This window comes from Bos indicus, chromosome 20 (genome assembly GCF_029378745.1).
Source record: "Bos indicus isolate NIAB-ARS_2022 breed Sahiwal x Tharparkar chromosome 20, NIAB-ARS_B.indTharparkar_mat_pri_1.0, whole genome shotgun sequence".
Lineage (NCBI taxonomy): Eukaryota > Metazoa > Chordata > Mammalia > Artiodactyla > Bovidae > Bos > Bos indicus.
The window spans coordinates 3,761,457-3,779,224 of record NC_091779.1 but is presented as its reverse complement, the minus strand read 5'-3'; the positions used below and the strand labels follow the sequence as shown (position 1 = coordinate 3,779,224).

The window sequence follows — 17,768 nt, the reverse complement described above, 5'->3', positions numbered from 1 at the left end:
TTGGTGTGATCAACACGAATTCCAAATCTGATCAGATCTGATCATGACACCCTCCCCCCAAATCCCGGCCTTTAAGCCCTCGTACAGATAAACCTTCACTTTACTCATCTGACCAGTTCAGCCTTCTCGTGTGCTTTCAAGGCCCTGGAGGTCTGGTTCCTGTCCGCCTCTCCCAGCCGAACGCAGTCCCCTCTGCTGCAGCCTCACCAGCCTTCTTCCCACTTCGTGCTCCCATCTTCTCCCACTTCCTCTGTCCCCACATGCAAAGAACATTAGAGTCTGCCATTACAAATGTATTTGTGTTAATATATTATCTAGTTCAGTGTTCACAGCTTACCAGGATAGGTGCTGCTTGTTTTTCCCTTCACAGAGGAAGAAACTAGGGCTTGGAGGGTTGACGGTGCACAGTTAACAGTGGGGTCCCAGGCCTCAAACTGAATCTGACTCCAGACTCTCCTGCTTTCCTCCAACCTGTCCTCGATGCTGTGACTAGAGGAAGAATGCAGTGCTGGGGAGTGGCGGGGAGACAGGCCCTCCTCCCCTGAGAGCAAGAGCAGATTGGCCCTTGGAAACCTGGCAATTGCATCAAGAGCCTCAAAAATGTATTAAGAGCCCCCAAATCCATCCTTTGGCCTAGATTTTCTGCTACGAGGGCTCATCTTACAGATGAGTTATCACAGAGGCTCAAGGACATTTAGCTACCAGAATGTGAAGAGCAGCAGTATCTAAAAGAAAATCTATAAGCAACCTGTTATGTATTGGTTTGATAAGTTAGGGTGTAGTTATACCATGAAATATATTCAGCCATTAAAATATATTTTTGATAGAAGGTTACATTATGACATGGAAAGGTCTTTTTAATAATTTTTACAAATTGTGGTAAAATTGACATAAAATTTGATATCTTACCCACGTTTAAATGATTCTAAGTACATTAACATCATTGTGCATTACCATCTCCACGATCCATCTCCAGAACTCTTTATCTTTCACAACAGAAGCTCTGTACCCATTAAACAAGAACTCCCCACGACACCCTCCCTCCAGTCCCTGACGACCACCATTCTACTTTCTGTCTCTACAAATTTGACCTCATACAAATGGAATTATACATTACTTATCCTTTTGTGTCTGGTTTACTTCACTTACCGCGTCCTCAAGGTTCATCTGCATTGTAGCGTGTATAAGGATTTCCTGCCGTTTAAAGCCTGAATAAGATCTCACTGTATGTGTACACCACACTGTGTTTATCTGTATTTGTTTATGGACACTTGAGTTGTTTCCAATCCCTTGGCTGTTGTGAATAATAGGGCCATGAATATGGGTGTATAAATATCTCTTCAAGTCTTTAAAAGTAATTTTTGAAACAACAGGTGTAGATACATTTGTATAAATGTACCAAAACCAGCTGCTAGCAATGAGTGGTAAGATTAGTGCAAATTTTAGTTTCTTAACATGTTTCCTAAAGTTTTAAATTTTTTAATTTAGTATTTTTTATTGAAGTATACAATGTTGTATTGGTTTTAGGTATACAGCATAGTGATTCAGATATATATATGTGTGTGTATATATATATTCTTTTTCAGATTCTTTTCCCTTGCAGGTTATTACAAAATATTGAGTATCGTTCTCTGTGCTAGACAGTGGGTCCTTGTTGGTTATCTACGTCATATATAGTAGCTAAAATTTTAAATTTAAATTTTAGCTTTTACTATTAAGGAAAATTAAAAACATTGGCACAAATAGGTATAATAATATAATAACTGTAAAGAGTTGGATATGACTGTGTGGCTGAACAACCACCCCATATACAGATCACCTGACCTCAGCAATTATCAACCCCTATCTGCTCACTTCCCCACTCTACTGTATTATTTTGAATTGAATCCCAGACCTCATATCATTTCATCTGTAAGTACCTCAATATGTATCTCTAAGAAAAGAACAACAAAACCAAAAACACACTTAAAATTTTATAAATTTTTTTATTGAAACATTTTTTTTTGGCTGTGCCATGTGTCTTGTGGGATTTCAGTTCCCTGAGCAGGATTGAACCCTGGCCCTGGGCAGAGAGAAGAGTGGAGTCCTAGCCACTGGACCGCCAGGGAATTTTCACCCCTAAAATTGTAAATACTCAACCTTAACAGGACCGGGACTTCGTGGCCAAGCAGAAGGAAGACCTGGAGCTGGCCATGAAGAGGATCACGGCCGACAACAGGCGGGAGATCTGCGACAAGGAGCGCGAGTGCCTCATGAGGAAGCAGGAGCTCCTTCGAGGTGGGTGCCTGAGAGCAGGGGTGCACGTCGGGCCTGAGTGGACGGCCCAGCCCTGGGCGGGACGGACGCTGAGACTTCTCCACCCTAAGACCAGACATCAGCCTCGTGGCGAAACAGGAGGAAAACCCCCACTGAAGTCAAGACTGAGGCAGAGATACCATTATCAATAACACGATTTAACATGCTGGCACACGTCAAGGAAGGAAGGAGAAAAAGAAGTGACGTAGAATGGGTGGAAACTGTATTAAAGAATCAGTGAGCCGGTCAGTGGGGTGGTGAGGTGCGGACAGAATCCAGAGCCCATCAGAGCAGCCATATCACATGTTGAACGCCTCCTCTGCCAAGCCGTGTGCCTTCATCTTGTACCTTCATCACGCCCGTTTTTAGAGATGAGGAAGCCGAGGCTTGGAGGGCGGCTGTGCTTTGGCCAGAGTTGCACCGCTCGCGAGCGGCCGAGTGGGCCTTGGATGCAGACCTTCTCTGGAAGCCACGCCCTTCAGTCCCCGGCGGGTGGGGTTTGGGGCAGGTTTGGTGCTGGCAGGCCCCTCCCAGCTCGGGACTGTCCAGAGACAACAGTGCGGGGGCGGCGGGCAGAGGGGTGCCTGGAAGACGGGCCTTGGCGGGGCAAGCTCGCGTGTCTGGGCGAAGGCCTTCAGCGTGGGGAGCTCTGCTGGGGAGGCTCTGGGTAGGGCGCTCTGGAGGACGCAGGGCTTGGGGTCTTTATATAGCCCCCAGGCTGTCTTATTTATGGCCAGAGAAGGCAATGGCACCCCACTCTAGTACTCTTGCCTGGAAAATCCCACGGACAGAGGAGCCTGGTAGGCTGCAGTCCATGGGGTCGCTAGAGTCGGACACGACTGAGCGACTTCACTTTCACGCATTGGAGAAGGAAATGGCAACCCACTCCAGTGTTCTTGCCTGGAGAATCCCAGGGACGGGGGAGCCTGGTGCGCTGCCGTCTATGGGGTCAAATAGAGTCGGACACGACTGAAGCAACTTAGCAGCAGCAGCAGCAGCAGCAGATGTTGGGTACAATTTTATGGAGTATGGAAAGCAAGCAGGCTCCAACTGGCTAGAACTCTGTGGTCTGAACTCCATTTACAGCAGCTGGCTGAGTGAAAACTGGACTTTGGTGCCTGTGGGCTGTGGACCTAATGGTCCCCGTCTGTCGTAAAGATGTAAACAGGACTGATACCCAAGTACTGTTTCTGGCTCATTATTATACCGGGGACTGCAGCCAGGACTCCGATGGCCAGGGCAGTTAAACGGTGTGAGCCCAGTACTTAATGTGGACCAAGCAAAACGGAGTCCTTGGTATTCCGACATCCTGAACAGAGCCACGGGTGTTTGGGAAAAGTTCGTTTCCCTTGTTACCTTTGCTTATCACGTGATGGTCTGTAAGAACCATCCTACTTGTGGGACTGTGGTTCTGATTGGTTTGGAAGCCAAATCACTGTTTCGGTGTCCTGTGGGTAGATGCTGGCTTTCATGGGATGGGAGGGAAGCAAAATAAACGGAACTTTCACAGTGGGCTGAGCAGGACCAGCTACGTCTTGCAGGGCATGAGGTTCTCCATCTGACCCCACCTCCCTGCCCTGTAGCACTAATGGACTTCCAGTGATAAAATGCCAGGTATCGTTCCAAAACGCACAGATGGGATGCGGAGGGTCCCACCCATTTTTCAAAGTAGGATGTAGTGACAAGTGTCATACCTTCTCCATAGGTTTCCACATGAGCGCTTCCCATCTGCCCCTTAGGGAAGCGCAGGCGCAGTGCGGATAGAATGTAATAGTGTCTTCCAAGGGTATTCCTCCCTCCATGGTGTGCCATTTGGCAGGGGTGGAAGATGGGGCCTGGAGCAGACTTTTTGGCTGGGTTCTAGCCTAGGTCTCTGGTTTCTCTGGCTCCTGACGTCCTGACACTCCAAACACCTCCCGCTGTACCATGCTGCGGGGGGGGGCTCTCTTCCTGAGGTGCTGAGGAAATTCCTAGCTGGTGGCTCAGCCAGCATAGTCTGAGGAGGCGGCGCCATCGCCAGCTGCGGTGTGGAGACCGGGCTCGGGAGTGGAGGGGAGGGCCTGGGGGCTCTGGCCATCTGCACCTCACTGGGTGCTGTGTCCGCTGCAGACCGGGAGGCGGCGCTGTGGGAGATGGAGGAGCATCACCTGCAGGAGAGGCACCAGCTGGTGAAGCAGCAGCTCAAAGACCAGTACTTCCTCCAGCGGCATGAGCTGCTGCGCAAGCATGAGAAGGTGAGGCTCCGAGCCCGCGGTTCCCAGGCTGCCACTGGGAGGCCGGGAGGCCACCCCGCACGTCTGAGAGGAGCCGATTGGCCACAGGGAGGCTCGAGAGGTTCTCGGCAACGTCCTGCCTCAGATCCAGGGGCCAGGAATCATGGAAGCTCCCTCCCTGACCCTGACGCCTGACGTATATGTCTCACTTTTACCCCCTTTTTCCTTTCTTTTGTCCTGCCCTCCTTTCCATTTTCACTTTGTCTTTCCCATGCATTCTCTCAGAATACTTTTTACTTTTTTTTGTTACAATTGATTTACAATGTTGTGTTAATTTCTGCTGTACAGCAAAGTGACTCACACACATATACACACATATACAGTCTTTTTTCAATAGGCTTTCCCATTATGGCTTCTCCCAGGAGATTGGATATAGGTCCGTGTGCTGTACAGCAGGACCTTGTTGTTTATACGCTCCAAATGTGAGAGTTAGCATCTGCCACCCCAACCCCAGTCGGTCCCTCTCCATCCCCCACCCCCACCCTGCTCTTGGCAGCTGGCCTGTTCTCTGTGAGTTCGTTTCTGTTTTGTAGACAGGTTCACTTGTGCCGTTATTTTGGATTCCACAGGTCAGTGACATCATCTGGTGTCTGTCTGTCACTCCGCTCACTGTGGCAGTCTCTAGGTGTATCCATGCTGCAGGCATCCCTTTGTGTTTTATGGCTGAGTAGTATTCCACTGGACACGTGTGCACATCTCTTTATCCGTTCTCTGTCAGTGGACACGCAGGCTGCTTCCACGTCTTCACTACTGGAATGGTGCTATGAACATAGGGGTGCATGTATCTTTTTGAATTATAGTGTTGTCTCCCCAAGAGTGGGATTGACGGATCATACGGTAGCGCTTAGTTTTCTGAGGCGCTTCCGTACTGATCTCCATAGTGGCTGTACTGACTTTCATTCCCACCAGCAGTGCAGGACCGCTCCCTTTCCTCCACATCATGTCTAGCATTTGTTATTTGTGGACATTTTAATGACGGCCGTTCTGACAAATGTGAGGTAGTACCTCATGGTAGTTTTGATTTGCATTTCTGAAGATTGATTGTAGGTGTGTAGGTTTATTTCTGGGCTCTATTCTGTTCCATTGATCCATATATCTGTTTTTGTACCAATACCACACTGTCCTTTTTATTTTTTGGATAGACTTGTTTTTTTTTATTTATTTATTTTATTATTTATCTCACAGCCTGTGGGATCTTAGTTTCCTGACCAAGGATCAAACCGGGCCCTTGGCAGTGAAATCTCAGGAGTCCTAACCACTGGACTGCCATAGATTTCCCAGCACCATGCAGTTTTGATTACTGTAGCTTTCTACTGTTGTCTGAAGTCTTTCAAAATATGTTTAAGTCTCAACTTAAATACCGCTTCTGCCAGAAAGCTTTCCCTAACCTCCCCAGCCCAGAGAAGGGCCCCTTCTGTGTGGCTGGAGCACTCTACTTCTGTGCAATTGTCTTGGTTCAGTCCTTTTAGTGGGGACAGAGACAGGTTAAACTGAGATCTGGTGTGGGTTATTACAGCTCCTAACCTAAGTACAGTGTTGGAAGTCAGCCCAAGGCTGTGGCATGCCCTACCTGGCTAGAAAGTTAGGGGAGGCTTCTTGGGAGAAGTGATGCCTGTGCCAAGTTTTGAAATACAAGTGTTAGGTGAAGGAAAATATTCAAATTTATCAAGACTTTAAAAAATATGAATTGACACCTATCAATAATGAGGAACCATCCCATTAATGTACATTTTGCTCTGAGATAATAGCTCAGGATAGCATGCTACCAATTGGTTAAATGAGAAGGCATTCAGAAGGTAAGACTCTAAAACATTGTTAATGGTAATTTTAAAATTGAAAATAGAAAATGTTACTTAAGAGAGAAGTCAAATGACGCCGAGCCTTGTTCTGAGCATTCTGAACCACGCAGGTCTTGGGCTCCTGAGGGGCGTGTGGCAGCCCTGACCTCTGACTACACCTGTGTGTGTGGAGCAGCAGCTGACCTTGTCCCCTCTGGGTGTCCCTCTCAGGAGCGCGAGCAGATGCAGCGCTACAACCAGCGCATGATCGAGCAGCTGAAGGTGCGGCAGCAGCAGGAGAAGGCGCGGCTGCCCAAGATTCAGAGAAGCGAGGGCAAGACGCGCATGGCCATGTACAAGAAGAGCCTCCACATCAACGGAGGGGGCAGTGCCGCTGAGCAGCGTGAGAAGATCAAGCAGGTCGGGGGCCTGGGGTGTCCTGGAGTGGGGCCAGACCCAGTTGTGGTGGGGCCTGAATCTTACACATTTAGGGGAATATAAAATATAAGATGCAGCAGTCTTGGAGAGAGGAGTGGACTGGAAGCCTCATGTTGACCCCCTCTGGTGGGTAGGAAGGAGGCTTGGCGTTGCTTTCTGATGCACGCTCCCCGTCACTCCTGGGCTTCTATTCTGCAGCTGCTTCTACCCTTTTCATCTCCTGAGACCCCCACTCACGAGTCACCCAGGTGGCTCGGGCGCATGGAGTCGGTGACCCTGGAGTCCTGTGCTTCCTGCCTCCTCCACACACTGTCCTAGCACGTCTCAGTGTCCTGCCCGTCTGTGGGCTCCTTGAAGGCGGGGGCTGGGAGGACTTCGCACAGGGGGCCCTGCCTGAGTGGCGCAGGACACTGTGCCTGTGTACATCCTGGCCCCTCGGGGCATCTCCTGAGGGAGCGACTTCACTTGTTCTCGGTTGCAGTTCTCCCAGCAGGAAGAAAAGAGGCAGAAGGCAGAGCGGCTGCAGCAGCAGCAGAAACATGAGAACCAGATGCGGGACATGTTGGCCCAGTGTGACAGCAACATGAGTGAGCTGCAGCAGCTGCAGGTACCGCCCCCTGCCCCGCCGTGCTCGCCCCCGTCTCCCCGGGGGCACGCAGCTCTCTGGGGGGACCCTACAGACAGGGGAGCTCTGGGTGGAGCTGTTTCCATCCTGCTGTTCTCTGTGATGTTGGTCACATCATGTCCCCCTCCCATGCCATAGGTTCCACATTTATAAAACAGGTGTGGGGCAAGGTAATCACTCCTATTTTGTAGAACTGGAGTGAGGCTTTGTGAATGAGATGGCAGAGCTGGGCCAAAAGTGCTACGCCCAGGACATGGCATTGGGCATGTTGCTGGCTTTCTTGGTCATCACTGTGTCTTTGGAAAAGGTGTCCCAATAACCCTAATACCAAAACCAGACATATTACAAGGATCAGTATCTCTCATGAGCACAGATGCACAAATCCCCGATGAAATGTTAGCAAACAGAATTTAAAAATACATAAAAAGAAGTATATACCATGACCAGGTGGGATTTACCCCCCAGGGTTGGTGCAGTATACAAAAATGAGTTAATGTAATCCATGACATCAGAAGGCTAAAGAAGAAAAATCACATGATCATATCATCAGTAGATACAGAAAACGCATTTGACAGAGGCTGACACCTGCTTATGTTAATTAGCAGAAGGGAACTTCCTTAACTTGATAAAGAGTATCTACAGAAACCTACAGCTACCATTATCCTTGATGGTAAGAAGCTCAAAATTTTCCCATAAAGTCAGGAAAAGGAATCCCGATATTGCCAAGCCCCTGTGTGACCCCCTTCCTTGGGGAGATCCTTGACCTCTTCAAGTTTCTCGAATCCCAGTCAAGTTTGCCTCACCCTAAGGGCCCTTGCCCAGGAGTTGGTACTTGGAGCCCCCTTGTGGTGGAGCGAGGCATTGCTCTGCCTGACAGATGCACTGACACAAGCATCTGTGACCTCAGGAAACTCTTGAGGCTGTGAGACCCACCCAGCAATTTCTGGAAGGGCAGAGGGGTGTGGAGGAAATACTGCAGGTGTTGAATCCTGGCAGGCAGGGGCTCTGCTGCGTGTTGCCGTGTGAATTTTAGCCAGCCTGCTCACCTTCTGTATTTATGTTCCCACCCCTGCCTCATGGGGTTACTGTGAGGATCAACTGAGAGAAGCTGTAGAGAGCTAGCAGCCAGCTCTGGGCAGGCCACAAGTACTCAGGGCAGCTATGAGTATTGTTCCCACAAGGCGGTTTCTAAATTCCTAGAACCCTAGAGCTTGAAACCCCAGGTAAAAATCCCCCAGCAGTTCTACTCCAGTCCAGGAGGGTGGAGGTATCTGGATAAAGGCACCTTCCCCCTGCTTTATAAACGCGTGATAAACCGCAGGGTTGATTCTCTGTGAGGAGCCAACAGGGAATTGTCCCTGTGGGAGGTTCCAGGTTCAGTTTTGTGAGGCAGATAACTTGCCTCAGAGAGACAGCAGTGATGTTGGCAAGCCTCAGGCAGGTCCACAGCCCTTATCCCTTGTCACAGATCTCTCCTGGAGGGATGGTATGTGACACAGAAAGTATATAACTTACATAGATACAAAATGTTTATACATACAGATTATCTTATCTCACGCTGCCGTAACAAAATACCAGAGACCGGCTGGCTTAAACAACAGGAGCTTATTTTCTTACAGTTTTGGAGCCTGGGATCCAGAGATCAGCTTGGGCAGCATGGTTGGGTTCCGGGGGAGTGGATGCCTTCTTGCTGTGTCCTCACGTGGCAGAGAGACAGGAGAGGAAAGGAGGGAGAGAGGGGAGGGGAAAGAGGGATGGAGATAGGATGGAGCACTTAGCATGTGAGCTCTCTGGTCTCTTCCTGACTCACCCCACCACGAGGGCCCTGTCCTCCTGGCCTCACTAAACCTCCTTCTCTCCCAGAGGCCCCATATCTCCAAATACCATCACATTGGACATTACACTTTCAACATAATGAATTTTAGGGAGAAACAATTCAGTATACGGCACAGATGTTTAAGACAATGCTATTTATAACAGTGAAGATTAAGAGCAACCCAAGCTGGCCAAAAATACAGGAATGTTTAAATTAGATAAAGCCATACTGTAAGATACTCTGTAGGAATCAAATATCATGATTATAAAAAACGTTAATTCTTTGTAGAACTGTTTACATTCTAATGTTAAGAGGGAGGCACGTTTCAGAATTTTATATACAGGGTGAGCCGAATACCACACAGCACAGAACCTGACAGGAAATATATCTAAAATTCTGTAGTGGTTGCCTCTGTGTGGTACAATTAGGGCACATATTTATTGTTAATGGTTTTATTGTTTTGTTAAAATGACATAATGTTCACGTTGAAAAATTCAAACAATGCAGGAAGCACAAAGAAAGCTGCAAAACTGCTACAGATCCTATTACACAATAAAATCTATTAATGTTAATATTCTGGACTATTCTTCCAGGCACCTTTTGGTGCATTTGTATTCATGTGTATAGTTTTGTATAAATGGGGTTTATAATCAAGAAGACATAAGTGCATGGTGCTGGTGCCTCATGGTATGACTCAGCCCTCTGCGCCTCTTACCTGTCCTGCCTGGAATGTGTTCCAGAATGAAAAGTGTCACCTCCTGATAGAGCACGAAACCCAGAAGCTGAAGGCCCTGGACGAAAGCCATAACCAGAACCTGAAGGAATGGCGGGACAAGCTCCGGCCACGCAAAAAGGTAACCATGTCTGGGCTGCTGGGCCTGTGGAGGGCTCTGCTTCATTGGACCACTGGTGTCTGCCTAGGGTGCGGGTGGAGATACAGATATGGATGAGATACAGACTTGGGGGTTCATTTTAAGGAACTGGCTCACCCGATGGTTGGGGCTGGTCAGTCTGAAACCTGCAGGGCAGACTGCAGGCTGGAGAGCCAGAGGGAGTTGATGCTGTGGTCCTGAGCACCAGGGCAGTCCAGAGCACAGTCCTCTCCTCAGTGGGGCTTCAGGCTTGCCTCTTAAGGCCTGCAGCTGACTGACCGAGGCCCACCTTCATTATGGCAGGTAAGCTGCTCTGTTCAGAGTCTACTGAGTTACATGTTAATCACATCTAAAAAATTTCTTCACAGTGCCATCTGGACTGGTGTTTGACCAAACAGCTGGTTACCATGGCTTTGGCAAGTTGACAGATAAATTAATCTCTACAGGGCCTCAGTGTGGTTATCTATAAAGTGAAGATAGGAATATCATATAGTGTTACGTGGAAAGTCCCTAGGCCACAGTATAGGCCAGGGACAGACTCATCTCCTTCCATTCTAAACTCTGAGGATGAAGCTGCCCTAACTGTCCTTGATTCTCTGTCCTTAAGCCCTGAGGTCTGTTCTGCGGGCATCTTCAGCTCTACACGCTCTAACTGAGGTCTGGCCAGGAGGCGGCTGCCCACCTCTGCCTCAGAGTGGCCTTGGAAGTCCTTGAGTTGAGGCCTCCCTCCCTGTGCTAATGGAGATTTCTGGCTGGAAGCTGGCCAAGGCCCCAGACCTTCCGATTAAAAGGTCCACACTTACTTGTAACCACATGTGGTCTGCTGGGACTTGTGATACTTGACACTCACATCAATAATACTGCTGACATAGGTTCCCTCTGGTATCAGAAGTAAATGTTTGCCTGGTTCTCTTACCCAGTGGTTCTGTATGCTTTGCACATCCTGAGAGAATCTGAAAGTGAACGGTGACATTGCCTCCAGCAACTGCATCAGTTCCCAGACTGCTTCAGGGGGGTGCCTGGACTTAGGGAGGTATTCCAAGTGTGTGTTTGGTGAGCTGGTATTGGACTTTGCTGGTGGTGGCTGCCTCTTTTCCTGAATTCTTTGTAGATGCATTCTCTCCTTTTTTTTCACTTTTATTTGTTTTCATTTACCTGGGTTGTTGGTGGAACACTGACCCAGAGGTGATGATTTTCATTCTAGAATAAATGTTTTTACACTCTTGGATTTCCATCAGCAGCTTTGAGCTGTGGCCCATGTTGGGGGAGCCAGGGGAGATGACGGTACCTTGTGGAGTATTTTTAGAAAAATTCAGATTTTTTTCTTTCAGTAAGTATAGAATGTCTGGTGAATTCAATAAGGTGTTGCTTGGGTCATAGTTAACATAGAATGTGGCCTCAGACAAGCCTTTCCTCCTGAACCTTGCTTTTTACGGCTATAAGATGAAGATAACATTTCTTCCCTTAAAACAGGTGTTTTAAGGCCTGTTCCCATGGGCCAAATGTGGCCCACCACCTGTATTTGTAAATAAAGTTTTACTGGAGCACAGCCATGCGCGTTCATTTACATATCCTCTGTGGGTGATTTTCTACTACAACAGCGGTTGAGCAGTTTTACCAGAGACCTTAATGTTTGCAAAGCTGGAATATTTACAGTCTGGCCCTTTACAGAAGGACTGCTGACTGCCCTGGGTTATACAGAGGACATAGAGTTTCTATAGGGGTAAAAGAGAGGAGTGCTTAAGAGGATAGGTTCTGAAGTAAGACAAACACGGGAGAAAGTCTTTGCTCCCCCATTACTAGCTGTGAGACCCTAGGCAGTTACTAAACCTTTCTGTGCTAAAATAAAAGTGGAAGCTGACGGCTTACAGGCTGGAACTGGCTTACAGAGAGGTTTGGCCAACAGACAGCAATTTAAAGACTTTTTTGAGTTACCAATTTTTTAAGTATAAGGAAATTTTACATAAAAACCTGGATTTCCAGTTTCTTTTGAAAACTTAGGAGCTCTAGCAACACTGGGCCCGTCCTACCACATGACAGCCATCAGCTGGAGCTGGGAAGACAGTGTCCTTTCCCCATCTTTCCTTTAAGGTAGAACTCACTAGAATTTAGTACTGTTGAAGGAATGTGAGCTTAAGGGGGTAAGTTTGCTGAGACTATTTCAGGGCATCAGAGAATAGTTTTAAGAGACAGAATGCTGGTCCATTCCTGTGAATGGTTACTTCTGTAATGCAAGCAATAATGAACCCACATTTACTGAGTAACACATGTGTGCCTGACTTTGCGGAGCGTTTCAGAGCCTGAACTCTAAAGTTAGACCCGTCTTGCTTCTGCCCCCACGTAGCTGAATGACCTTGGGCAAGTGACCTAAACTCTCTGAGCCTCAGTTTCTCCATCTATAAGATGGGGATAATAGTATCTATCTCATAGAGTGAAGATTAAATAAGCTGTAATACACTTAGCATAGTGTGTGACACGCAAGAAGTACTCAGTAGTTACAGCCCATTCATTTAAAAAAAAAATATATATATATATATTTTTTATGTGTACCATTTTTAAAGTCTTTACTGACTCTGTTACAGTATTGCTTCTGTTTTATGCTTTGGTTTTTTGGCCTCAAGGCACATAAGATCTCGTGCAAGTCCAACCAGGGATTGGACCCGCACCCACCGCACTGGAAGGCGAAGTCCTATCCACTGGACAATGAGGCGGAAATCCCAGCCCATTGGTTTTTAATTTAGTCTTTGCAAGTGCCCTGCCAGGAAGACAGTGAGATTGCCATTTTACACTAGAGGAAACAGACCTGGGGAGAAAACGGAACACGCAGAGGCCCACCCAGCTGCTAATGGAGCTGAATCCCATTTGACTGTAAAACCCCTGCTTTTTTCCTCTGCACTCTGCTTCCTTTTTTTTTCTTTTTTTGGTCTTCTGGTATGATTTCCTTTATTTGTAAATCAGTTCAGTTCAGTCATTCAGTCGTGTCCGACTCTTTGTGACCCCATGAACCGCAGCACGCCAGGCCTCCCTGTCCATCACCAACTCCCGGAGTATACCCAAACCCATGTCCACTGAGTCAGTGATGCCATCCAACCATCTCATCCTCTGTCGTCCCCTTCTCCTCCTGCCCTCAATCTTTCCCAGCATCAGGGTCTTTTCAAATGAGTCAGCTCTTCGCATCAGGTGGCCAAAGTATTGGAGTTTCAGCTTCAACATCAGTCCTTCCAATAAACACCCAGGACTGATCTCCTTTAGGGTGGACTGAGTCTTCTCCAATACCACAGTTCAAAAGCATCAGTTCTTCGGCGCTCACCTTTCTTTATAGTCGAACCCTCACATCCATACGTGACTACTGGATAAACCACAGCCTTGACTAGATAAGACCTTTGTTGGCAAAGTAATGTCTCTGCTTTTTAATATGCTGTCTAGGTTGGCCATAACTTTCCTTCCAAGGAGTAAGTGTCTTTTAATTTCATGGCTGCAATCATCATCTGCAGTGATTTTGGAGCCCCCAAAAATAAAGTCAGCCATTGTTTCCCCATCTATTTGCCATGAAGTGATGGGTCCAGATGCCATGATCTTAGTTTTCTGAATGTTGAGCTTTAAGCCAACTTTTTCACTCTCCTCTTTTACTTTCATCAAGAGGCTCTTTAGTTCTTCTTTGCTTTCTGCCGTAAGGGTGGTGTCATCTGCATGTCTGAGGTCATTGATATTTCTCACAGCAATATTATTTCAATGTTATACTTGGATAGTTTTAGAGGAACTTTTTAAAATTTTTAATGGAAGGATAATTACAATGTTGTGTTGGTTTCTGCCATACATCAACATGAATCAGCCATAGGTATACATATGTCCCCTCTCTCTGGAGCCTCCCTTCCACATCGCACCTCATCCCACCCCTCTAGCTTGTCACAGAGCCCTAGTTTGAGTTCCCTGAGTCATACAGCAAATTCCCACTGGCTGTCTATTTTATCTGTTTTACATGCTGCTGCTGCTAAGTCGCTTCAGTCGTGTCCGACTCTGTGCAACCCCAGAGACGGCAGCCCACCAGGCTCCCCCGTCCCTGGGATTCTCCAGGCAAGAACACTGGAGTGGGTTGCCATTTCCTTCTCCAATACATGAAAGTGAAAAGTGAAAATGAAGTCACTCAGTTGTGTCCGACTCTTAGCGACCCCATGGACTGCAGCCTTCCAGGCTCCTCCATCCATGGGATTTTCCAGGCAAGAGTACTGGAGTGGGGTGCCACCGCCTTCTCCCCTATTTTACATATGTTAGTGTATATGTTTCCATGCTTCCTTTCTTAACTGGATGTGTATTTTTGGAGAACGTAATACATTTTTCTGGTAGGACACTATTTATCTTGTCAAACTTGCGTGTGTCCAGCTGCCTGATGCTCCCCTCGGAGCTACATGATATGCTTTTACAGTGTCAAGAAGCCCTGTCCTACAGTAGATTTTCAGAATCAGAATCTCGGGGTGGCACGACTGCGCTTAGATTTTGAAAAGGCCCCTGCCTTGGCAGGACAGCAGTCTGGTTAGGAACACTGTGTAGTTCAGACAGCTCTTGTTAAAGCTCTTCCTCCATCTTCTATTAGTGCCTCAGGTTTTTCTCCAGTCATCTGTCTGCTCCCTGCCAGCAGACTCACTTCTGCTGTTCCCTCATGCCCTGTCTAGACTGGCATTTTCCCAAAGCAGAACTCTTGGCCCACCGGCAACTCCTGCATGGTTGGGGCAGTAGGAAGGAGGAGGTGGTACTTACCTTCTGGGTGGTGGGCTCTGGGAAAGGAAAGAGGGAAGATCGAGGTACCTGAGCACTGAGGCCTGGGGGGTAGGGGGGCAGAAATTTCCAGAGAAGACCATTTTGGTGGTCCAGTGGTTGGGGGAACTTGTGTCCTAAGTAAGTGATGTGACTGAGCTCCATCTGCCCTCTGTCCTAGGCTCTGGAAGAAGATCTGAACCAGAAAAAGCGAGAGCAGGAGATGTTCTTCAAGATGAACGAGGAGTCAGAGTGTGCGAATCCCACCTCCCCAAACAAGGTCACCAAGTTCTTCCCCTACAGCTCTGCGGATGCTGCTTCTTAACAGCCCCTCAGGGCTGCTCTGTGAACAAGTAACTCAGGACCCCCTTCCTTCTTGCTTCCATGCCACTCGAATCCAGCCCCTTGCTGAGGCCACCTCAGCTGTGCCTGACGGCCCTGGCATCCCTGAGTGCTCGCTTGCTGTGGAGGGCGAGGTTTCGTGACGGGCTGCCTGACTCTTGTGCGTGCTCCACTTGGGCCCCAGTGAGCTGGGCTGTCGGTGGGGCGGCAGACCAGGAGGAACAGGTGTTCTGTGGCCGCGAGGCCCCTCCTGTTGCCAAAGCAGCACTTGTGCTGTCTGTGAGCTCGAAGCACTGCCGCCGAGGTCCCCGTGGGTTCATTCATCCTGTAATTCTCGGGGGCTTTTCAGCCGTTCCCTGCGGTGGAAGACAAGAACCAGGGCTCATAATAGCCATTTTGGCTCCAGCAGAGCCTGGTCTGCAGCCGGATGCTTGGGGTACCCCCGTTCCCCCAGCTCGCTTTCCTCTTGAGACCACCTCCACAGTGGTGGAACGGGAAGAACCTGAACGCTTTATTTTGATCTCAGGGGTTTCATGCCATCTTGTGGTCCCCCTTTCTGCACGCACGTCCCCGCCCCCTTCCCATGCACACAGAACAGGGCCCGCTGGTGCTACGCAGGCTTGCCTCTGCCCTGGGCCTCTTGTGCTGGGTGTGTTGGAAGGTACTTGCCGGCTGAGCCCATGCCACAAAGCATGTTAGGGTGAGCCATTGGTATGGGGTGGGGGTGCTGGGTGTTGGCCCCAGAGGCACAGACGGTACCGGCTGAGTTGCCAGTCTGTGATGCCTTTTTGGCCCCACAGAGGGATCCTATGTTCAGGAATAGACTTCCCCCGCCCAGTCACTCTGTCTCTCGTTGCCCATCCTGTCTGCAGGTGATCCAGGAAGGCCACTTCCCTCCTACTTCAGGGTCCAGCCTCACACTTCAGACAGAGGCTCACAGGCACTGCACCTTCTGTTCAGGGAGAAAAAACATAAGGGAGAAATATGGAGTGCTTCTTGCCCCCAGGAACCAGACAGAAGCAAAGCTTCTGTCTCTCAGATGGAGTCCTGGGCCTTGATGCCTCAGCCGGCCCCCCAGAGGTTCCACTCCCCACAGGCTAGAGCGTATATAACCCGGTAAAGCGAATGCTCAACCCAGCATTCGACTCATCTACAAAGAAAACCTTTTTTTTCCCATCTTTATGTCTAACTTGATATAAATGAATGTCTTCCTTAGGAAAACATCTGCTTTTTAAAAAAAAAAAATAAAAAACAACAACAACAGAAAAATATGAAGGTGACTGAGACGAGTCAAATGGGCGTACTGATTCTGGGCATGAGTTTGCTGGTGATGGGTGGTTAACACTCTGGGAAGAGTTCCTCTTTCTTCCTCTCCTATAGGTTAAGGTTAGATGTTCTGTCTTTCTACAGCAAGTCCCTGGAGTTTTCTGGGTACTCTTGTAACTGGATTTTGGGAAAGGAGGGTAACCATTCAATAGAAAAAGGGACTTGCGGTTCCACAGACTTACACACGCGGTGAAGATGCCCGAGGCCCATGGGAAGGCACTGGTTCTCTTAGGTTAGTGAGCGCTCGGCTTGCCTGCTTCAGTATTTGACCCAGAAGGACAGTTTTCAGGTCTCCCACAGGTGAGATAAGGGAAATGATGATCCCCTTTGCCTCTCTCTGGTGCACGGGCGCTGGGGAAACATGAACTAGCAGCAGTGTAACGACAGGACACGGACGCAGTCCCACCGGGCGAGGCCAGCAGTGGCAAAGGGTCTCGCGTTGGCCGATGGCAGGGCTGATTTGGGCTTTGTTTTGTTTTTTTTTTTGGGGGGGGGGCTTTGTTTACAACACTGCCTTCTGTAGCCTGGGGTATGAGAGAGAGTGTTAGGAGAGAGGCCCGTCTCATGGTTGAGGAGGAAGTCCTTCACGTTGGAATCTCATTCAAGGAGTTGCCGCTTTCTGTTCAGCACCGCCTGAGCCCTACTAGCTCCCCCGTCCTTTCTGGATGGGGTCCGCTTGGGTCTCCCAGGCTCACCGTTAAGCCAGTATGACGCCCCTCACTGAGGAAGCCCATGCAGTATTCTTCGTGTTCTGTGCTAATGTTTTCTCTGGAAGGGACAGACGGAACTGTTTCTCTTCAGTCAGTTTTTAGCAGAGTAAATAGAACTAACTTATATTTTCCCTTTTATGGAGAAGTTATTTTTATGTAGTTTCCAAACTTTATATAAAAAACTTTTGTGAAGTGTTCTCTGCAAAGTTAACTGCAAGAATGTAAATATGCTTTTAATAAAATAACAAGGTGAGAAACTCTTTGCATTTGGGTTTTTTCTCTTGGATTGGGGTGGGGAAAGCAGGGCAGACTTACCCAGGAAACGGTTTACTATTGTCTGAGTACACTGAGTGCGTCCCAGGGTGTATAGCAGGTCAGACTTCGGGGTTTCTGTTCTTGAAGAAGTTACATTTGATGTATTTTCTCTACAGACATTTATATCATTCTCAGTTAACAGCAAACATTTGGCCCCTAAGAGTTTTTCACACATTAACTTACTGAATCCTTTCAACAACCTGTGAGGAAGGCACTGTCATTTTAT

General features: G+C 48.2%; 1 protein-coding gene across 2 annotated transcripts in view; it reads left to right on the top strand.

Annotated features, from left to right (window-relative positions):
- STK10 (serine/threonine kinase 10) overlaps positions 1 to 17,484 on the top strand; it is a 124,778-nt gene extending 107,294 nt beyond the window's left edge. Inside the window, exons 14-20 of one of the 2 annotated variants that reach the window (XM_070774519.1) lie at positions 2,148 to 2,277; positions 4,405 to 4,529; positions 6,578 to 6,766; positions 7,266 to 7,391; positions 9,966 to 10,079; positions 10,466 to 10,513; positions 15,031 to 17,484. In XM_070774519.1, coding sequence (XP_070630620.1) covers positions 2,148 to 2,277; positions 4,405 to 4,529; positions 6,578 to 6,766; positions 7,266 to 7,391; positions 9,966 to 10,079; positions 10,466 to 10,513; positions 15,031 to 15,174 — 876 coding nt within the window. In that variant the 3' untranslated portion in view covers positions 15,175 to 17,484. The remainder of the gene's footprint in view (positions 1 to 2,147; positions 2,278 to 4,404; positions 4,530 to 6,577; positions 6,767 to 7,265; positions 7,392 to 9,965; positions 10,080 to 10,465; positions 10,514 to 15,030) is intronic. The other variant, XM_019982823.2, reaches the window with a different exon arrangement.
- The last annotated feature ends 284 nt before the right edge of the window (positions 17,485 to 17,768 follow it).